Here is a 24,392-nt window from a genome sequence, read left to right on the forward strand (position 1 = left end):
GGGTATTGCAGAGTACTGCGCAGGGGGTATTGCAGAGTAGTGCACAGGGTATTGCAGGGATGGTTGGATTTGTGACTTTAATAGTCACAGATCCGCTCTCTCCTCTCACAATCGGTACAGAGAGAGGATGGAGGAACCGGCGTCATCAAATGACGCCGGTTTGTTTACATGTGATCTCTCCTTCATTGGACGGAGCTATCATGTGGTAAACGGCTGCTATCAGTGGCAATTTACCGCGATCCGTGATGCGCCGGGTCCTCTAGACACTCCCGTGTGCGCGCCACAGGGGGCGTGCGGGAGCGCAATTCTGGGAGGACGCCCATGGACATCCTCCCAGAGTTAAGGAAACGCCTTGTAGCCGTAATTCGGCTATGGGGCGGTGATTAAGTGGTTAAAATATGCTACACGCCAGAAATAATCACACCAACCATTGTTGAGTAGGGGCACACTACACTACAAAATTATGTAAGCACTACATGTGCTTAAAGCAGGGATCCTCAAACTACAGCCCTCCAGCTGTCCCATGAGGCATTGTAAAACTCTCAAGCCTCGTACACACGACCGAGAAACTCGACGGGCGAAACACATCGTCTTGCTGGTTTTTGCCGAGAAACTCAGTCGTGTGTACAAGGCCTGACATTCACAGACATGACTAGGCATGATGGGAATTGCAGTTCCTAAACAACTGGAGGGTTATAGTTTGAAGACCCATGGCTTAAAGCAGACCTGGGCAAACTACGGCCCGGCGGAACTTTTTAATCTGGCCCACCCCCGCCGCCGCTGCCACGTTAATCACCGCGGCGGGGAACATTACAGACAGCGTTCGTTTGAACAGCTGTTTTCCCCGCCGCGCATAGACACTCCCCCTTGGACGGATCTGTCCAATCGCGAGCAAGGGGGAGTCACATAGACACTCCCCCTTGCTCGCGATTGGACAGATCCGTCCAAGGGGGAGTGTCTATGCGCAGCGGGGAAAACAGCTGTTCAAACAAACGCTGTCTGTTATGTTCCCCGCCGCGGTGATAACAGTAGGCAGGGCCGGGAGGGGTCACTGTGCCCATCACACGCAGCCACTTGTGCCAACACATGCAGCCACTTGTGCCAACACATGCAGCCACTTGTGCCAACCCACGCAGCCACTTGTGCCAACACACGCAGCCACTTCGCCACCATAAATTGTCGCCACTGTGCCAATCACACGCAGCCACTGTGCCAATCACACGTAGCCACTGTGCCAATCACACGCAGCCACTGTGCCAATCACACGTAGCCACTGTGCCAATCACACACAGCCACTGTGCCAATCACACGCAGCCACTGTTTCCATCAAACGCAGCCACTGTGCCAATCACACGCAGCCACTGTGCAATCAATTGTTGCCACTGTTCCCAAACACAGCCACTGTGCCAATCACATGCAGCCACTGTGCCAATCACACGCAGCCACTGTGCCCATCAAACGCAGCCACTGTGCCCATCAAACGCAGCCACTGTGCCAATCACACGCAGCCACTGTGCCAATAACACGCAGCCACTCTGCCCATCAAACGCAGCCACTGTGCCAATCACACGCAGCCACTGTGCCAATCACATGCAGCCACTGTGCCCATGAAACGCAGCCACTGTGCCAATCACACGCAGCCACTGTGCCAATCACACGCAGCCACTGTGCCAATCACACGCAGCCACTGTGCCCATCAAACGCAGCCACTGTGCCATCACATGCAGCCACTGTGCCATCAATTGTTGCCACTGTGCCCATCACACGCAGCCACTGTGCCATCAATTGTCGCCACTGTGCCCATCAAACGCAGCCACTGTGCCAATAACACGCAGCCACTCTGCCCATCAAACGCAGCCACTGTGCCCATCACACGCAGCCACTGTGCCCATCAAACGCAGCCACTGTGCCCATCACACGCAGCCACTGTGCCAATCACACGCAGCCACTGTGCCAATCACACACAGCCACTGTTCCCATCAAACGCAGCCACTGTGCCAATCACACGCAGCCACTGTTCCCAAACACAGCCACTGTGCCAATCACATGCAGCCACTGTGCCAATCACACGCAGCCACTGTGCCAATCACACGCAGCCACTGTGCCAATCACATGCAGCCACTGTGCCAATCACATGCAGCCACTGTGCCCATCAAACGCAGCCACTGTGCCAATCACACGCAGCCACTGTGCCAATAACACGCAGCCACTCTGCCCATCAAACACAGCCACTGTGCCAATCACACGCAGCCACTGTGCCCATCAAACGCAGCCACTGTGCCATCACATGCAGCCACTGTGCCAACACACGCAGTCACTGTGCCATCAATTGTTGTCACTGTGCCCATCACACGCAGCCACTGTGCCATCAATTGTCGCCACTGTGCCCATCAAACGCAACCACTGTGCCATCACACGCAGCCACTGTGCCATCACATGCAGCCACTGTTTAATCAATTGTTATTGATTAAACAGTGGCTGCCTGTCCCCAGCGTCTGTCCCCCTCCTGTGTCATGTCCCCAGCGTCTGTCCCCCTCCTGTGTCATGTCCCCAGCGTCTGTCCCCCTCCTGTGTCATGTCCCCAGCGTCTGTCCCCCTCCTGTGTCATGTCCCCAGCGTCTGTCCCCCTCCTGTGTCATGTCCCCAGCGTCTGTCCCCCTCTTGTGTCATGTCCCCAGCCTCTGTCCCCCTCCTGTGTCATGTCCCCAGCCTCTGTCCCCCTCCTGTGCCATGTCCCAGCCTCTGTCCCCCTCCTGTGCCATGTCCCCAGCCTCTGTCCCCCTCCTGTGCCATGTCCCCAGCCTCTGTCCCCCTCCTGTGCCATGTCCCCAGCCTCTGTCCCCCTCCTGTGCCATGTCCCCAGCCTCTGTCCCCCTCCTGTGCCATGTCCACAGCCTCTGTCCCCCTCCTGTGCCATGTCCCCAGCCTCTGTCCCCCTCCTGTGCCATGTCCCCAGCCTCTGTCCCCCTCCTGTGCCATGTCCCCAGCCTCTGTCCCCCAGTTTTCCAACAATGATATTTACTGCTTTTTATAAAGAAATACAATTGATTTCATGCAGTATTGAGTTTAGCCTTTTGGCCCGGCCCTCCAAAATATTTTTAGTTTCTCATGTGGCCCCATCGAAAAAATAATTGCCCACCCCTGGCTTAAAGTGTATCTCTAGGCACATTACTTTTAGTTTTAGATAGAGAAGGGAATGGTTATAACCTCTGTCCAATTTTTACTGTTGCCTGTGTATTTGCTGGGTAAACTGCCCTCTCTATTCTTCTTCGTGACCATTGTTGCAAGGACAGAACACGACGGGAAATCCAAAATATTACAGTTGTTGCCAGACCAGGGCATGAGAAGGAATTTTCTAATGGGGACACCTGTTCTGGTGATAACTGCCTAAAATTGGCCTTCCACTCTCTTTGTAGAGATTTCCCCTTGTTGTGTCCCTGTGGCAGGAAGTGAAAGGAAACCTCTCCAGTGAGCAGTATGGACCTGACGGGAGTTCTAACCATTCTGTGATTAAAAAAAAATATTAAGAAAAAAGTTTTGGCTTCAGGTATGCCACACTTTGAAAAGATAAATGGCACCCCTATTTCTAGAGATATACATTGGGGACTGTTCCTCCTTTCTTGAGTGTCCATATCGTTTGGATGGAGTCAGACTGTCATTGCAGATGGGTCACATGATGGTAGAAAGAAACACATTTAGAAATCGGAATGCCCCGATGAAGGGGCAGTGTTTTCTGGACCCAAAAAATGTTGGCTGTCTTTTAGTTCAAACTAATAAATCAATTTGGACTCTTATATCAAATGGTCTGGTGCTCCTTCTACCGTATAAGAAGATTTTTGTTTGTTATTTTTTTCTGGTAACCTACTTGGGACCCACTGGAGGGTAGTCTTGCCTGTTGAGAGTAGCCTAACCTGATCCAGTAAGGTCTCTGAATGTCCTTTTTCTTCTCACTACCTATATGCGCCAAGATTAAAGTTCTGGCACCTCTTTAATGTTTTTTTCTTTCCCGTGCTTGAGTGTCTCAACAGCCTCCTGGGAGCCCAGACATCTGTGCCAATAGATGTGTCTGTTCTGACCAGTAGAAAGGTGTGCAGTGCTTCCAGCTGGAGGGTTGATGGTATTTAGGATTATCCCAAGTGCCCTAAATGCTATTTAGATAAAATAAGCTTTACATGTTACCTCTGGATGTCTTAAAAAGAGAAGTATCCTGCCAAGTCAAAATACCCCATACATTACTAGGGAGTGGGAGCCATCCACAAAAAGCCAGAAACCAAAAACCACAATAAAGTTGGACCTAGGCATAAAGAGGAACTGCAGTCTGCTCACAAAAAACATCTTTGCCATTCTGAAGCTTCCCTGTAACCACTTTGCACATTAGTTTAAATATACTGTGATTCTGTCCTTGCCAAATATGCTGCAGAAATCTCCCTCCACCGAGTCTAGCTGCATCTATTTTAAAATAGAGGTATATGTTTTTATTTCTTTAAACTTATACTTACCTCGGTGGATGGAGCAGACTGAGGCCCCGTACACACGACCGAGTTTCTTGGCAGAATTCAGCCAGAAACTCGTTCGGAGCCGTATTCTGCCGAGAAACCCGGTCGTGTGTACACTTTTGGCCGAGGAAACCGACGAGGATCTCGTCGGGCCAAATAGAGAACTTGTTAGTCAATGAGGAAACTTGGCTCGCCGAGATCCTCGGCGGCTTCACAAGGAACTCGACGAGCAAAACGGTGTGTTTTGCCCGTCGAGTTTCTCGGACGTGTGCACGGGGCCTGATGCTGCATCTGTTCCCCGGCATCTGTGCATTGATAACCGAGCCACTGAACACCGCCGATGGCTCGGTTTTCACTCCTCCCTGAGCGGAGTGATACTGACTGTCAGTCACCATAGCTTCTGCTCTACTTCTCAGCAGTCATTGGAACGCTGAGCTGTGGAGGGGTGGCTCGCTGAGACAGCCATCAATCAAGGCAGCTGGCAGATCCAGACTTGGAGGTCAGGATGACACGCTGCCCCGACTGATGGCAGTGACATCAGCAGAGAGCGGACTTCAGATCGCTCTCCGCTGAAAAATTGCACTCCTGTGACCCAGAGGAGAAGCCCAGCCTAAAAAGCTCAGGCTGGACTTCTCCTTTAACTGTGGGCAGCTGAATCTGCTGCCTATTCACTGCCTGCATTTACACAGACACACAGAGGCACACCTCCAGCTCGTCAGCTCTCATCTGCCCTCTTATGACTCATCCTCCTCCCTTCCTGGCAAACTCTCACAGGAGTTGGATAGAGAGCTGAGCATGATGTCATCAGCCAAGGCTTTTTACCAGACAAGAAACAGAAAGTGGGCTGTATGAGGTATTTACTGGCAGAAAAATAAATGTTTTACTATCCAAAGTTAAAACAACAAGGGCAGAAGATTTAATAGATGGAAAGATGAAAAAAATTATTAGGTTCAGCTTTAACCTCCTCCGCTTCTTATCTTTTTATATGATAAATACATTTTATTACCTGACACTTTCCAAAAAGTATAGAATAATTCCTGACAGATGCTCTTACAAAATCTTTATTCATACTCATAAAAAAAACATATAACAAACAACTATTAAAAACGTTACTTTCATGTGCCTCAAAGTATAAGTACAGTGGAAACTTGGATTACGAGCATAATGCTTGCAATCCAAAGCACTAGCATATCAATGCAATTTTCCCCCATAGAAGTCAATGGAAGCAAAGATAATTTGTTCCACATTGACTTATATTGCATGCAATACTGCATGTGGCCAGAGGTGGGGGGGGGGGCGCTGGAGAGACTCAGAAATACTCGGAGACCGTTCGGATGCAGTCGGAAACCATTGGAAAGTCTCTGAAACACTTGGGAACTGAGCATCTCTGAGTGTTTCCAAGTATTTCGGAATGGCTCCAAACGGCTCCGAGTACCAACGGCTCCCCTCTGGCCAAATGCGGTACTGCACACCGCAGAGGCTTGAATCCTGCTCGTTTCGCGAGACAACTCTCACAAACCCAGTCAGGATTTTGAGAGAAAAAAAGCTTGTATTGCAAAACACTCGTTGATCGCATTACTCGCAATCCGAGGTTCCACTGTATTCATTATACGAGAGGTCTTAAAGTTTCCACACTTTTTTTTTAATAGAGTTACCCTCAAAAATGCAAAATAATGCAGACCATGTGTACATACTGTATATTCAGGCTAACCATCGTTGAGTATGGGGCACACTTAGGCCCCTTTCACACTGGGGCGGGAGGTGTGGTGGCGGTAAAGCGCCGCTATTTTTAGCAGCACTTTACCGTCGTAATTGCAGCGGTATTCGGTCGCTAGCGGGGAGGTTTTACCCCCCTGCTAGCGGCGGAAAAAGGGTTCATACCACCGGCAATGCACCTCTGCAGAGACGCATTGCCAGCGGTATAGCCGCGGTTTCCCATTGTTTCAATGGGAAGGAGAGGTGGAGGAGCGGTAAACACACCACTCCTTCATTGCTCCAAAGATGCGGCTAGCAGGACTTTTGGAGCGGTCCTGCTAGCGCAACGCTCCAGTGTGAAAGCTCTCGGGGCTTTCACACTAGAGAAACAGCTGCCGCTGTTTCAGGTCGGTTTGCAGGCGCTATTTTTACTTCCATGTAGATGTCATATTATCAAGATGATTACTCACTGCAGGTGAAAATGGTGCGAAGTATTAGATGTACATTGTGATAATCCGCTGTGGCTTGTAAAGATGTGGCCCAGAAGAGGAGTGTGGGCCAAAGGGCCTCCACTCATTGATATTTAAATAAAGCCCCACTCCTTCACACCTCAGGCCTCGTACACACGACCGCTTTCCTCGACAAAATCCATCAAGAAAAATGCTGCCAGAGCATTTTTGCCGAGGAAAACGGCCGTGTGTATGTTTTTCGTCGAGAAAACTGTTCTGGATCTCGACGAGAAAAAAAGAGAACATGTTCTCTTTTTTCTCGTCGGAAGTCTCAATTTCCTCCCCGTGTTTCTCGTCGGGCTGGTTTACGACGAGAAACACGTTTGTGTGTATGCTTAGAAACGCGCACATGCTCACAATAAAGTATGAGACGGGAGCGCACCTTCGGTAAAAGTAGCGTTCGTAATGGAGATAGCACATTCGTCACGCTGTAACAGACTGAAAATCACGAATCGTCTCTCACCAAACTTTTACTTATTATGCAGTAACATGAGATTAGCAAAAGCAGCCCCAAGGGTGGCGCCAATGGAATGGAACTTCCCCTTTATAGTGCCGCGTTGTACGTCACCGCGCTTGAGAACGACGAGATTTTTGTCTTGACAGTGTGTACGCAATGAAAGCTTGACAAGATTCTCGACAAGCCTAACAAGGAACTCGTCGAGGAAAACTATTTTCTTTTACGACGAGATTCTCGGTCGTGTGTACGAGGCCTCAGATGTGCCACACAAGAAAGGGAGTGAATCCCTCAAGGTTCCAGAATAGTATTTAGTTTCTCCTGTCGTGTGAATAACTTTATCTAAATATCAGCTGTGTACTATTAATATGTTTATAGGTACTTCTGATATCTGCTACGGTAACTTTACTGAAATACACTTAACAAGGCAAGAAAATGCCCGCTATTCCCGTCTGTAAACCCCGGAGGAGACTGTGTGGGTGCCAAGGAATCCAAAAAAACTGTGCCAGGAGCTGTATAGATTTAAATAGGTTCATCGCAGTCTGTTCAGGAATATATACCATTTTATCAAAGACACAAATTGCCACAGAAACAAAACACTGAGCAGCCTCGTTCCCCCAGGAAAAGGAGTATCAAATATGAACTGAAATTACCTTTAAATTACACAGCAGGGGGGACAACGCTGATGCAAAGGCTCAATATTTCATGCCATAAATAAACACGCCAGATGGAAAAGTGGCTTCATTATAACCCTGGCAGTTGTTGTACATGGTTTGAGGGATGTAAAATAAGCACCTGTTTCTAAAAAAAATGTAAAATGTAATTCTGTGCATTTAAATTCCTGGATTTGACTACATGCACAGACTTCTGGCTGGTATTTATCTTCAGAAGCAGGGGGTATTTAACTAAAATTCAAGGAGGTCTGGTCAGCAAAATGTTATTCCAGATTTCATCTTTGTGCTATGATTCAGATCCCAGTATATACAGGTATGTAGATTCACGTAGAATCGCGGCGGCGTAACGTATCCTAGATACGTTACACCGCCGCAATTTTTCATCGCAAGTGCCTGATTCACCAAGCACTTGCGATGAAAACCTACGCCGGCGGCCTCTGGCGCAAGGCAGGCCAATTCAAATGGGCGTGTGCCATTTAAATTAGGCGCGCTCCCGCGCCGGACCTGCCGCGCATGCTCCGTTTCCGAACTCCCGCCGTGCTTTGAGCGAAGTGACGTAATTTTTTTGAACGGCGACGCGCGTAGCGTAATTCCGTATTCCCGGACGGCTTACGCAAGCGACGTTATTTTTTAAATTTTGACGCGGGAACGACGGCTATACTTTACACAGCAATACGATTGCTGTGTAAAGTTAAGGCACCAAAAAAAAAAAACTAACTTTGCGACGGGAAACTAGACTAGCGGCGACGTAGCGAACGCGAAAAACCGTCGGGAACTCCTAATTTGCATACCCGACGCTGGTTTACGACGCAAACTCCCCCCAGCGACGGCCGCGGTATTGCATCTTAAGATCCGACAGTGTAAAACAATTACACCTGTCGGATCTTATGGCTATCTATGCGTAACTGATTCTATGAATCAGTCGCATAGATAGAAACAGAGATACGACGGCGTATCAGGAGATACGCCGTCGTATCTCATTTGTGAATCTGGCCCTTTATGTCTATCGAAAAATAAGCAATGTTTAAATTCCATAGCATTTCAATGATATTTATTGTCAATTTTTAGTGTGCCCCTTACATTGGGTGTACCAATCAGAGTGCCCCCTTGTTTCAGGTGTCCTCATCAGAGTGTCCCCTTACATAAGTTGTCCCCATGAGTGTGCCCCTTACATCAGGTGTTCCAATGACAATGACCACCTAACATCAGGTGTTCCCATGACACTCACCCCTTACATCAGGTATTCCCATGACAATGACCCCTTACATCAGGTGTCCGCATCATAGTGCCCTTTTACACCAGGTGTCCCCATCTAAATGCCCCCTTAAATCAGGTGTTACCATCAGAGCATCCCCTTACATCATGTGTCCCCATCAGATGCCTACGCTAGTATAATAAGTGAATGAATCTTTTGCGCTACTTGAGTAAACCGTGGATGTGAATAAGCAAAAAGAGATACGATTCAAAGCTGTAAAATCTAGCAGTGTTCACCATACACAAGAGAGATAATAAATGTAAAAGTGATCTTACGCTAAAGAAAAAATATCACTAAAAACAACGCCCTAATAAAAGTGTATACAAAAATGAAATAAATAAATGAATGGATAAGTGACCATTAAAACAATAGATAAAAATTCACTAAAAGTAAAAATTAAATAGTGAATAAGTAAATAGTCAGAGAAAGTTCACTTGCCGGATATGGGTGATCCTATACAGTGAAGGGATAGTATGATGGAATGATGGATTGCTATCTGTATAAATAAGCCAGTCCCCATTGGGGGTCTTCTCTTTTAGGTCTTCCACAATGGGGATAATGAATCGGATGTGTTGCCCACCGACTAGTCTCCCAGAACTCTCACCTCTACTGAAGTAGTGATTCACATTGATTGAAAATTCATATATTGTAGCCTCGAGTAATATTTTCTCCCATTCTTCTCCTCTCTCTTCTGTATCAGTGTCTCCTATGGTAGTTAGCTCCCATCGTTCCCCTCGGGTCTCCAGATTGATCTTGCTAGCCTATCCCCAGACGCTCCAAAATAGGAGCATAGAGATGGAGGAAAAGAGAGAAAAGAGGCGGCCTCCAATAGTGTAGTAAGGTTAAAGTAAGGTGACTTTATTAAACTCTGTAAAATTGGACTCTTACATGGGAGAAGATAAAAATAAACATGTGAAAAATCGCAGCATTCTGAGAACCTTCTTACATCTATTCCGGTCACTTCCGGTCTGCGTCAGCCTACTTTCCACGCCGTTACGTCACGCACCTCGTGACTTCTTCAATGTGAATCACTACTTCTTTTTTTTTTTTTATCCAACAAAATTTTATTCAGTTTTCAGAGGTACAAGGCATATATATTCCCCTTAACATTGCGGGGAAAGACAAAAAGCAAAGACTACGGTATACACAAACAAATCAAATCTAATCCTGGATTAGGGCCGACCCTCCCTCCATACATCCCCATAGTCTCCCACATAGTAGATCATAACTACATTTCACCCAACATTAATGCCCAACAGCCTATCCGCCACTAAGTCCATCGGGGCCACATCCAGCCACCTTGTGAATCACTACTTCAGTAGAGGTGAGAGTTCTAGGAGACTAGTCGGTGGGCAACACTTCTGATTCATTATACCCATTGTGGAAGACCCCCAAGGGGACTGGCTTATTTATACAGATAGCAATCCATCATATAGGACTATCCTTTCACTGTATAGGATCACCCATATCCGGCGAGTGAACTTTCTAGGACTATTTACTTATTCACTATTTAATTTTTACTTTTAGTGAATTTTTATTTATTGTTTTAATGGTCAGGTATCCATTCATTTATTTATTGCATTTTTGTACACTTTTATGTGGGCGTTGTTTTTAGTGATATTTTTTCTTTAGCGCAAGATCACTTTTACATTTAATACTCTAGTATAATGTGAATTAGCATGGGAATCTGCAGAGGATGAATGAAGAACAACAGAATTTTAGGTGAAATACCTAATTTGCTGTGCATCAAATATACAGCAAACCTAATTTTTCAAATGTTTCTGATTACTCTACATAGGTGTGCACAGCCTATTGCATTAGGGTTTGCACCCCAAAGCTCAAACACACTTGCATGTGTGTGTGTGTGTATATATATATATATACAGTGGGGACCCCAGGTAAAAATTTGTATTAATGTGCATAACGAAGCCAAGGAAAGATGGAAAAATCTCCAAAAGGCATCAAATTACAGATTAGACATTCTTATAATATGTCAAAAAAAGTTAGATTTTATTTCCATCATTTACACTTTCAAAATTACAGAAAACAAAAAAATGGCGTCTGCCAAGGTTTGGGCATCCTGCAGAGTTAATATCTTGTACTGCCCCCTTTGGCAGGTATCACAGCTTGTAAACACTTTTTGTAGCCAGCCAAGAGTCTTTCAATTCTTGTTTGAGGTATCTTTGCCCATTCTTCCTTACAAAAATCTTCTAGTTCTTTGAGATCTCTGGGCTGTCTGTCACACAATGCTCTTTTAAGGTCTATCCATAGATTTTCAATTATGTTGAGGTCAGGAGATTGTGAAGGCCATGGCAAAACCTTCAGTTTACGCCTCTTGATGTAATCCCCCGTGGATTTTGAGGTGTGTTTAGGATCATTATCCATTTGTAGAAGCCATCCTCTCTTTAACTTCAGCTTTTTCACAGATGGCATCAAGTTACCATCCAAAATTTGCTGACATTTTATTGAATCCATTTTTCCTTCTACTCGTGAAATGTTCCCTGTGCCACTGGCTGCAATACAACCCCAAATCATGATTGATCCACCCCCATGCTTAACAGTTGGACAGAGGTTCTTTTCATTAAATTCTGTGCCCTTTCTTCTCCAAATGTACCTTTGCTCATTCCGGACAAAAAGTTCTATTTTAACCTCATCGGTTCACAGAACTTGTTTCCAAAATGCATCAGGCTTGTCTATATGTTCATTTGCAAAGTTCAAACGCTGATTTTTGTGTTGAGGACATAGAAGAGGTTTTCTTCTGATGACTCTTCCATGAAGACCATATTTGTACAAGTATCTCTTTATAGTGGAATAGTGTACCACAACTCCGGTGTCTGCTAGATCTTTCTGGAGGGATCGCGCAGTCAAACATGGGTTTTGAATTGCTTTTCTCACAATCCTGCGAGCTGTTCTGTCTGATATTTTTCTTGGTCTTCCAGTTCTTGCTTTAACTTCCACTGTTCCTGATGACTACCATTTCTTAATTACATTCCGAACAGAGGATATTGACATCTGAAAACGCTTTGCTATCTTCTTATAGCCTTCTCCAGCTTTGTGAGCGTCAACTATTTTCAGTTTCAGTTTTCTAGACAACTGCTTAGAAGAACCCATAGCCTGTAATTCTGAGGCCCCGTACTCACGACCAAACATGTCTGCTGAAACTGGTCCGCAAACATGTTTGGCCGTGTGTAGGCCCGATCGGACCATTTTCGGGCGGATCGGACAGGTTTCCAGCGGACAACTGTTTCCTGGACTTGCTTTAAAACAGTCCGCTGGAAACCTGTCCGCCCGGACATGTACGGTCGTCTGTACAGACCTACCGTACATGTCCTGCCGCCCGCCATCCCTCGCATGCGTCGAATGACTTTGACGCATGCGTGGAAGCCTTTTAAAGGCAGGCCGCCCACGTCGCTGCGTCATTGTCGCGGCGACACCGCGTCATCGACGCGGCGACACCGTGGACACGCCCCGCATATTGTTTACGCGCGGACCTCTGTTCGATGGTGTGTACAGCCATCGAACAGAAGTCCTCGGGCAGTCCCCGGGCAGACATGTCCGATGAAAACTGTCCGCGGACCGGTTTCATCGGACATGTTTGATCGTGAGTACTCGGCCTTAGGAATAACTCACTTAAATCTGACCAAACAAGAGTCTAATAGGCATCCCGGGTATGACATTTTTTTAAAAACAAAATTATAAATTATAATATAATAAATAATTATAAATAATTATAACAAATAATAATATAATTCTAATAAAAATTATTCAATAATGTAATCAACTCAAAATCACTGAAATTTGCTCAGTTGCAGAATTGTTGCTGTCATTATTTTTTTTTTTATGACGAATTTCCCCACACATCGCTATCACTCAATTCTGCAAGTGATTATAATTTATTATCGCTGTTTTCTAGCTGATCTAAAACCATTTTTGACATAAAGGGACACTTTTGGTTGCTATGGACAATATACAGTTTGCAGGGAGAAAGAACCGTTTTTATTATATAAAAGAACATGTAGGGCACTGGACAGACCACTAGGGACAAGGGGTGTGTGTATTTTTTACATACAGTACTGTAATCTATAAGATTACAGTATACTGTATGTATAGTGTTTGTTTACTTTTTTGAATTTGGCGCCGATCTCCGCCCCCGTGCGTCGTAATGTCGCAGGGAACGGAGATCGACGGCACACAGGGACACTGTGTGAATCGAGCGAGCACCCGCTCGCTCACACAGTGCGGTGGCATCGCTGGATCCAGGAACAAGGTAAGCCAGCACGCGCTGCAGGCTCTGCATAGCTACCCAAAGCGTGACTCGGGGATACCGATTTTAGCACAAAAAATCCACCCCGATTCACGCTCGGGAATACCGCCAGGGGGGGTTAAAACCTTTGAGATTGACATCACTTGGTCTTCCCAGACGATGATTGAGAACAATCCATGACACTGGCAGTTCTCAGCTTTGCAAAGGGGGCAGTTCATGCTATAAATTCTGCAGGGGGCCCAAACTTTTGCAGATGCCATTTTTTTGTTTTCTGTAATTTTGAAAGTGTAAATGATGGAAATAATTATAAGAATGTCTAATCTGTAATTTGATGCCTTTTGGAGATTTTTCCATCTTTCCTTGGCTCCGTTATGCACATTAATACAAATTTTTACCTGGGGTGCCCAAACTTTCGATCCCCGCTGTAATATATATATATATATATATATATATATATATATATATATATATATATATATATATATTGGAGGTGCACCAAAATGGAAATTTCAGAACCGAAACGAAACCGAAATTAAAAAAAATATCAGTCCGAAACCGAAAATTACTTTTCTTTTTTCCCTCCTATTTCAATGTTTTTTTAAATAATTGTATGTATTACATGAGACATCACACGGCACAGTGGCTGCGTGTGATGGGCACAGTGGCTGCGTGTGATGGGCACAGTGGCTGCGTTTGATGGGCACAGTGGCTGCGTTTGATGGGCACAGTGGCTGCAGAAGCTACATAATTACGGCACATCCAGCAGACATCCGAGCAGCTGACCCGGCATATAAGACGACCCTTGCTTTTTGGCCATTTTTTTTTAAGTGTAAAAGGTAGTCTTATACACCAGCAAATACAGTACTTTAACATGTTTGCAATGATATATTTACCAGACCAAAAGGGAGAGAAGTTTTGAGGGTTTACATGTACTTTACCTGCTTGCTGCCCACCTACTGTCAAATGACAGGGGACCGGTGCGGCTCTTGTTCTGGGTGGACGTCATATAACGTCATCCCAGATTGGCCGCTCTTGCGTGCCCACGGGGAAAGCGCAGAGAGGCTGATGTTCCTAGGACACTGTGTGACCCCAACCTCTGTAAAGAGCTGATGATGTGTCTCTTTAACCATGTGATCGGCTGTGCCCAGCCACAGTTGGTCATATGTAATCGGCTCTCATTGCCTTACACTAACAGAGTGTGTGGCGAGGAGAGCTGATTAGTGGCATCTCCTTGCATTGGACACCCAGACAGGTAATCAGGTCACAGATGATCAGTGCCCTGCTTACATTAAAGCTCCCCAGTGCCACCAATCAGTACCCATCAGTAACACCAATCAGTGCCCATCAGTGACACCAATCAGTGCCCATTAATGATGCCAGTCAGTGCTACCTTTCAGTGCCCATCAGTGCCTGCTCATCAGTGCTACCCATCAGTGCACATCAGTGCCTCCCATCATTATTTTTATTATATATGAAGTATTAAAAAAAAACACATGATTAAAAGCGGAAAAGAGTAGGCCATAATAAATAGCTTGGACATCCAAGAATGTTATAAATTATATTTTTGAAAAAAAAAGAATAAGATGCTCTTTGTTATACTTTTGGATCCGTTTGGGGGTAGACTGAGTAAAATTTTTGTTAGTACTCATAAGTGCCACCTAATTAGTGCCCATCAGTGCAGCCTATCAGTGCCCATCAGTGCAGCCTAATCAGTGCACATCAGTGAAGGAGAAAAAAAATATTTACAACATTTACTGACAGAAACTAAGAAAACATTTTTTTTTCTCTTTTTTAGTAAAAAAATAAAAAACCCAGTAGTGATTAAATACTACCAAACGAAAGCTCTATTTGTGTTAATAAATTATTAAAAATTCATTAGGGTATAGTGTTGCCTGACCGCGCAATTGTCATTCTAAGTGCCACAGCGCTGAAAGCTGAAAAATGGACTGGGCAGGAAGCCCCTGTATTGAAGTGGTTAAGCTTATGCCATTTAAATACATGGAAGGATTATTTTGGAAATTAAGCTTATATCTACATGGAATGTAATAGCATATGTAATGCATCAGTTATTTATTTAATTTCTTTAATTGTGAGCTTTAAAAATGAACTTAAACTTTCATATCTTGAAATGATTTACTTATCCGAATAATAATCATTATTTTTATTATATATGAAGTATTAAAAAAAAAACACATGATTAGAAGTGGAAAAGAGTAGGCCATAATAAATAGCTTGGACATCCAAGAATGTTATAAATTATATTTTTGAAAAAAGAAGAATAAGATGCTCTTTGTTATACTTTTGGATCTGTTTGGGGATAGACTGAGTAAAATTTTTGTTAGTAATTATTAATAGTGCCTAGGCTGTAGTGCATTAATGAGTCATAACAATAATAATGTGCAGACAGGAGTGATAGATGTTCAAGCCCGAACATATCCCTTTATTGTGGGGGCTGTATTATTGGATGATTAATAAAAACAATTAGGAGCAGCTGGGCGGTACAGCTCATCTCTGAAATATGGATCGGAATTAGAGGTACATCAATTCTGGGTGCAGCTGGAAGAGATCTGTAAGAGTCCAGGAATATTATACAAAATTAAAGCTATACTTAAGGGTTCAAAAATGTTCAATCATTTGTAATAATTTATTGTAACTAGGGATGAGCCGAACACCCCCCCGTTCAGTTCGCATGTGCAGTACACACCAAGTAGCTTTAGGTGCAAACTACAGAGCATACGACCAGTACACACCAAGTAGCTTTAGGTGCAAACTACAGAGCACACGGCCAGTACACACCAAGTAGCTTTAGGTGCAAACTACAGAGCACACGTGCAGTACACACCTAGTAGCTTTAGGTGCAAACTACAGAGCACACGGCCAGTACACACCAAGTAGCTTTATGTGCAAACTACAGAGCACACGTGCAGTACACACCTAGTAGCTTTAGGTGCAAACTACAGAGCACACGTGCAATACACACCAAGTAGCTTTAGGTGCAAACTACAGAGGACACAGGCAATAAACCACGTAAGAATACTGCAGCTAGCACAATCACCTGCCTGCCAGTAAATTAGGAAGAACTGATCTAGCTAAACTATACAGTGTATAAATATATGTACAACACCTGGGATGTATATATATCCTCTACACACTGTAACTTTAACTGACTAGCCTGCCTGCCTGCTCTATCTACCTGCAAAATATGACACTCTCTCTGTCTCTCTCTGTTCTCTCTTAACCACCACAACACACTACACAAGGCCGACCTGTAGGCGGCCTTTTATAGTGTGGAGCGTGTACTAAACCCCCTGAGCCATAATTGGCCAAAGCCACCCTGGCTTAGGCCAATTGTGGCTCTCCATTTTTTTCAAGCTATGATTGGCCAAGCATGCGGGTCATAGTGCATGCTTGGCCAATCATCAGCCAGCAATGCACTGCGATGCCGCAGTGAATTATGGGCTGTGAAACGTAACTCGTAAATACGAAGCTCATCCCTAATTGTAACACAATTAACAATGAACAATGTCTACCAACGTTTGTGTACCATTGACATCCTTTATGTGCTGATCAGTGTTAAGGTGCTGCTTATCTAAGTCCTAATAGGATACCGAAATGAGAATAGTATTTGGACCTCTTGGTGTAGTTTTTGGTAAGAAGTTCCTGCTGTTTTCCTACCACTGTCCCCTTTCAGATAGAGGCTTAAGCCTCGTACACACGATCGGATATTCCGACAATTGTCCGACGGACGTGTTATTTCGGATAATCCGACCGCCTGTATGCTCCATCGGACAATTGTTGTCAGAATTTCCAAAAACAAATGTTGGCTGTACATGCTCTCAAATTGTCCGACAACAAATGTGTTCCGTCGGATCATCTGATCGTGTGTACACAAATCCGTCGGACTAAAATCCAAAGTACAAACACGCATGGTCCAAACCAATGCTAAACATCAGACAACAATAGCAGAAGTTGCCCAAAGGGTGGCGGTGAAGAGCTGAAAACCAAGTGGTTTGGTGTACGTTAGCTGAAAATGTTCTGCTGTCTGTATGCAAAACAAGTTCACGGCCCCTTTGGACAAAAATCCACGGATTTGTGCGATGGAAGTCTGATCGTGTGTACGAGGCTTTAGAGGCTTTTAAAAAATAAATAAACGCACATCTTTTTGCAGGTAAAAAATGTGCATTCATTATTGTTTTACTTTGCAGCCTGTAAAGCATTGAAACCCACAATTAGCAGATCGCGGGTGCAATGCCAGGATCCTGCAGACTCTCAGTACACTGTCTGCCCATACCTTCCATATGGGCAGACAGTTGCTGAAGTTCAGGAAGAATCAATGAACTGTGAGAGCGCTCACTAGTGTCCTCACACTTCATTAAGAACTACAGGCCGTCTGCCACAATGGAAAACAGTAGTTGTAGTTCATTCATTTACAGGAAACTGAATGAATGGTGCGGCCGTGTGGCAGAGTTCCGCATGGCTGTGCTGTTTTTTAATTCTGACAGCGGGTTCCAGGATAAGAACCCCTGCCCACTGTCAGAATGAGGATTCTTGGTTACATGTTACACCCTCAATAAGGGTGTAACATGTAACATGTTGCCAAACGTGACCTTTCTATGTATGGATTGCATGGGTTATTACCGACATGTGGTGAACATTTCATGTCAACAGCACCTTTAAAAATACAGTACAGACGAAAAGTCTCATTCAAAGAGTTTTCTTTATTTTCATGACTATGAAAATTGTAGATTCATACTAAAGGCATCAAAACTATGATTTAACACATGTGGAATTATACATAACAAAAAAGTGTGAAACAACTGAAAATATATTTCATATTCTAGATTCTTTAAAGTAGCCACTTTTTGCTTTGATTACTGCTTGGCACACTCTTGGCATTCTCTTGATGAGCTTCAAGAGGTAGTCACCTGGCACAGCACCCCATCACCCTCCTTCTTGGTCAAATAGCCCTTACACAGCCTGGAGGTGTGTTTGGGGTCATTGTCCTGTTGAAAAATAAATGATGGTCCAACTAAACACAAACCGGATAGAATAGCATGCCATTGCAAGATGCTATGGTAGCCATGCTGGTTCAGTATGCCTTCAATTTTGATTAAATCCCCAACAGCGTCACACCTCCTCCTCCATGCTTCACGGTGGGAACCAGGCATGTAGAGTCCGTTCACCTTTTCTGGAACCAAAGATCTCAAGTTTGGACTCATCAGACCAAAGTACAGATTTCCACTGGTCTAATGTCCATTCCTTGTGTTCTTTAGCCCAAACAAGTCTTTTCTGTTTGTTTCCTTTCTTTAGTAGTGGTTTCCTAGCAGATATTCTACCATGAAGGCCTGATTCTCACAGTCTCCTCTTAACAGTTCTAGAGATGTGTCTGCTGCAAAAGGTGGCTACTTTGAAGAACTTAGAATATGAAATATATTTTCAGTTGTTTCACACTTTTTTGTTATGTATAATTCCACATGTGTTAATTCATAGTTTTGATGCCTTCAGTGTGAATCTACAATTTTCATAGTCATGAAAATAAAGAAAACTCTTTGAATGAGAAGGTGTGTCCAAACTTTTGGTCTGTACTGTATATGTACCTATAAAAATGGTGGCATGTCCAATACTTATGTTACCCACTGTATATTAACGTGACAAGACGCATTAACTGTACAAGTTTTACCTTTGTACTATAAATGTTCTATGTCAGCCCTGTTGGTGACGTTGGTGACTTGACAGATGAATGCCGTTTACAATTGTTGTCACACTACAAGTTTTTGGACATGATTACAGAACGACTTATGCCACAATTGGAGTAAGATCTGCCCAACCTAGTCTTTCAGCAGGATTGCACTCCACCTCATTTCCATGTGGATGTTCGCCGATTCCTGAATGATGCCCTACCAGAACATTGAATCGGCAATGCAGGAAAGAACAAATAACGAATGTTGCTCGGGCCTCCGTGATTTGTGGGGGTACACCAAGTACATGGTGTATGTCACCCCCCATGTCACAGGACTCCTGAGACAACGCATAACAGAAGCAATGAAGTCAATATCTGAGGACATGCTGGCACAAGTCTAGACAGAACTGGAGTACCATCTCGACATTTGTCATGTCACCAATGGAGCTCACATCTAACATGTGTAGTGCAGAGGGAAAAATTTGAAAATTATTGTGTCTTTTCATGTTAATACAGTTGTGTTAGGTTTATTGGGTTATGAACAACACAGCTTTACGTTTGCACCATCCTTTTTGAATGACACTATGGGGGAGATTTACTAAAACTGGTGCACACAGAATCTGGTGCAGCTGTGCATAGTAATCAACTTCTAATGTCAGCTTGTTCAATTAAGCTTTGACAAGAAAACTTAGAAGCTGATTGGTTACTATGCACAACTGCACCATATTCTGTGTGCACCCGCTTTAGTAAATCTCTCTCTCTCTCTCTCTCTCTCTCTCTCTCTCTCTATATATATATATATATATATATATATATATATATATAGATAGATAGATAGATAGATAGATAGATAGATATAGATATATAGATAGATAGATAGATAGATAGATAGATAGATAGATATACACTATATTGTCTAAAGTATTGGGACGCCTGCCTTTACACGCACATGAACTTTAAGCATCCCAGTCTTAGTCCGTAGGGTTCAGTATTGAGTTGAGGTTTAGGTGTATGTCTATAGGAATGTTTGACCATTCTTCCAGAAGTGCATTTGAGAGGTCAAATGTAGACAAGAAGACCTGGCTCACAGTCTGTGCGCTAATTTATGCCAAAGGTGTTCTATGGAGTTGAGGTCAGGACTCGCTCATCTATGTCTTTATGGACCTTGCTTTGTGCACTGGTCCAAATCATTTGGTGGAGGGGGGATTATAGTGTGGGGTTGTGTTTCAGGGGTTGGGCTTGGCCCCTTTGTTCCAGTGAAGGGAACTCTTAACTCTTTTGTCACCTCTCTCCTTAGCTCTGGAACCCCCACAATGCCCAATCTTTCCCTCCTGGACGGATGACTTTCCACTCAGACTGAAGATCATCTGCTCTTCCTAGACTTCCCCAAACTGATGAGCATCCACTAAAACCCAGACAAATCCACAACCCCAACCACACATGACTTTCCTCGTACTGATCAGCACAATGACACCATACATTTATTCAAGACATCAAGATATATACAATCTAATTTTAACATCCAGGCACACATTTCTAGCATTTAACATGATTTACCTAGTTTATTTTATGTAAATTCTGATATTTACTTTTAATTATATTTTACTTGTCTTTAAACTAGGTCAACTGGCAGAGAATATGCACTGAAAATCATCAACAAAAGCAAATGTCGAGGAAAGGTACGTTTTTAATAGCAAAATCAAAGCTTTGCTAAACATAACAAAGGCAATGTATTTCTGTCCAGATGTCACTTAAAGCATCATCTTGTGATTTCTGCAGTCTTAACACTATGTAAGCTCTGCTATGGATGGTGTTGAAGCTTACACAGCACTAATGACATGTCTTCCTGCTCACATGACAGTGTTAGTGCTTGGTGGATGGCTGCTAGACCCACGCTCTTTATTATGATGGGAAAGATGGGTATAAGTGGGTTGATTTAGGGCTTTATTGATTTAGGGTACTCCCATATTATCCAATTAGGAGAATGGTAGAGTATTATAAAATCAATTAAAAAAGCATTTTCACAATGAAATGATCCCAGTGCTTATTTTGGTTGAAACATTTTTTTCTTTTATATTACTGCTGTATTTTAACTACAGTTGCAAGAAAAATGTGTGTTTGGATTTTATGTATGATTGGTTCCTAAAATGTACTGTAAGCTTAATTTGGGTGCTAATAATATATAATAATAATAGTGACAATCCTTTATTACAGGCAACACTCAACATTTTTATTATCATATTTTTCTAACTCATATCTAAACCTGTTTGTATGCAGGGCTCATTTAACGCCAAATTATATTTATTTATTTACGTATATACAGAACCATATACATTGGTTATATTTAAAGGTGTATCTCTCATTGCCTACCAGGAGCTGCTTCTTTTAAAAATTCTTCCTGATGTGCCTCCTCAAAGCCACCGAATACTGTCTTGAGTGGATATCTTCCGGTGCTTTGAGAGTTAACTGTAGCCTCTGTTACTGAGAAAAGTTGCACCAATCACCCAGTCCTTTCTATTCTCTTCCCTGATCACAGAATTCCTGTTAGTATTTGTTCAAAATGTGAGTGGGAGCAGTTAAATGACAGGAGACCTCCACCACCCATTCACAGAATGAGATGTTTTGTGGGACAATAATAGTAGGAATTTCGTGAATGGTGGGAAGGGCAGAAGGGGGTCAGTAAGTGACAGCGGCAACTTTTAAAGAGGTTGTAAACCCTCGTGTTTTTTCACCTTAATGCATCCTATGCATTTCCGTGGGCGCGATCCCGCGTCGCTTTCCCCATAGCTTGTCGGCTCTTCATTGGATAGATTGATAGATTGAGTCATACACTCGGCGTCAATGGCCACCGAGTGTATAACACGGGAGCAGGTCCGCAAAGGAACCTCCTCGGGATAGAGCTTCACAGGGGGGTTAGCTATTGAGGGGAGGAGCCGTGAGAGCCACCGTGGTACCCCAGAAGAGGATGATCGAGGCCACTCTGTGCAAAACGAGCTGCACAGTGGAGATAACTATGGCATGTTTGTTATTTTAAAAAAAACTGAACCTTTAGTACCACTTTAACCTTTACAGCCACTCAGGACAGTTTCCAGTGGCTCTGCAGAGGCGCAACAGGGAAGATTTTTAGCAGAAACATCAGCCCACAGTTAGTGTGATACACACTATTACACATACGTTTGTATGGTTTCTTTGCTCTTATAATGAGCAGTACTGAAGTCAGGGGACTGGAAATGTAATTAGAGACTTGAGAGGAATTATGAGTTTTAAACTAGACCTACATTTTTCTCATTATAAAACTCACAAAAGGATATCTCTTTGAGCTCCAGTATTATTAAATATATCTGAATTCTAGTAATCTATTACTATACCTCCCAATATTAAAAAAAAAAATCCAAAAAATGTAAGACTATGCACCCAGACTATGGAAATAGTTGTGCTTCCAAATAATACAGGGATATGCAATTAGCGGACCTCCAGCTGTTGCAAAACTACAAGTCCCATCATGCCTCTGCCTCTGGGTGTCATGCTCATGGCTGTCAGTGTCTTGCTACGCCTCATGGGATTTGTAGTTCTGCAACAGCTGGAGGTCTGCTAATTGCATATCCCCGACATAATAGTTGTGCCTCCCTATAAAATAAAGGGCCACTATAGGGAAAACTATTGTATTCCGATAACTGCTTGTTGTTAATACCTGTAATGTTATTATCCAGCATATTTTTTTTTAAATTTTACATGACTTTATTCATATTCTTCTCCACATTTACATGCAAACCAAGCTGTTCAGCAAAAGAAGCAGTTACAGGGTTGGGACAAACCATATAACACTGTCAGGGTGCATGGTTATCCTTTATCTGTATGGTTTAAAGTTGTTATAAAGGAAAATAATTTTTGACCTTAAAGTATTACTAAATCTAGTAATATGAAAATAGTTCATCTGCCCCCCCTCCCCCCACAATGCCTACAGCTTATAAATCTTCTTTTTACATTAAAATACTGCCACTGTATACCTTTTTTGCTGATCTGTATAACACAATTACATGATAAACAGCAGAGTTTCTCCAGTGCTGAGAGTACAGGAAGGAGGAGATTTCCCCTGCAGCTTGTAAAAACACCCACATGTGTGGTGCAAATATCATGTGACCTAGCTATCTCTAAGTAATTATTCTCTCCAGCAAAAAAGACACAACTGAGCATGTGCAGGTCGGCTACTCTGCCTGTGTGTTAGCTGGCCTTCCCAAGCTAGATATTGCAGATGGGGGAGGATCTGTGCATTCAGGATAAAACAGCCTTTTTACACAATGCTGAGGATTATCTCCTTAAGTTCCACAGTAAGTATAAGAAGCATGCTATTCTGCATATACAAACTGATGTTACTGTTGTGGGTTTAGTAACACTTTAACACATTCTCTGCATTAAAGAGAAGCTCCAGGCTCCTTCAGGAAAAAAAAAATAGAAAAAATCCAAATACTGTAGCTGCTGACTTTAAATACTAAGACACTTGTCCCTGAATCGAGTGGTGTCTTCACCCCAGCCGATTTTTCAGTCGGCTCTCGGGTGCTGCCGCCACCATTTCTTGTAAGGGAAACTGGCAGTAAAACCTTGGGAACCAAACTTCCGGGTATTTTTGCTTTAGTGAAGTCACCAGGAAGTTGGAGCAGGTTCCTGTCAAAACAAGATACCTGCTCCCCCTCCCTCTCGAAAGGTGCCAAATGTGGCAATGGTGGGGTAGAGGAGGCAAACAAGCGGAGCTTTTGGGTGGAGCTCAGCTTTAAGGGTAAACATGTCGCACTATCTGTACGCTGACCTCATGGGTGAGCGGGGAACAGGACCAAACTGCATTGTGTGTGTCTATGGATGCATGGCTCGTAAACCCCCAAAAAAAGGTTATACTAAACTCCAGCTTTAACTTCTGCCTTCCTAAGCTCCACATGCCCATGTTTCCTTTCCTTTTTTTTTATGACCAGTTTATATAGATTTTTTTATATCCAACTGTAATTAATAAATGTATAATTTGTTACTACATAATATTTGGTATTAAGTAGCTGTTGGTTATTTATATAATAAAAAAAAAACTTTTATATGATATTGAAATGGAGAATTCCTGACTGTGGTTTTTGTCTTATTTTCTTGTTTTTGGTTAAAATTTTCCTTCATTGTTTTGGGAAAACCTAAATAAAGAATGAAAAGCATATATTGAATGTGCTTTTTAACCTGTTTTATAACTACAGTCTTTACTGTATTAAGCCACATACATTATAAAATACATATGATTAAGTTACTGTAAAGGAAATCAGGTGTTGCAATGTCTAAAAAGACTGTACTCAATAGCCAAATGAAAATGGAAATCAATCATTCATCAAGTTCC

General features: G+C 43.3%; 1 protein-coding gene across 4 annotated transcripts in view; it reads left to right on the forward strand.

The window, feature by feature from the left end:
- Positions 1–24,392, forward strand: part of DCLK1 (doublecortin like kinase 1) — a 477,375-nt gene that overhangs the window by 330,848 nt on the left and 122,135 nt on the right. For all 4 annotated transcript variants that reach the window (XM_040340400.1, XM_040340401.1, XM_040340402.1 and 1 more), the window contains one exon: positions 20,649–20,706. In XM_040340400.1, coding sequence (XP_040196334.1) covers positions 20,649–20,706 — 58 coding nt within the window. The remainder of the gene's footprint in view (positions 1–20,648; positions 20,707–24,392) is intronic.

The sequence above is a fragment of the Rana temporaria genome, chromosome 2, assembly GCF_905171775.1.
Source record: "Rana temporaria chromosome 2, aRanTem1.1, whole genome shotgun sequence".
Classification (NCBI taxonomy): domain Eukaryota; kingdom Metazoa; phylum Chordata; class Amphibia; order Anura; family Ranidae; genus Rana; species Rana temporaria.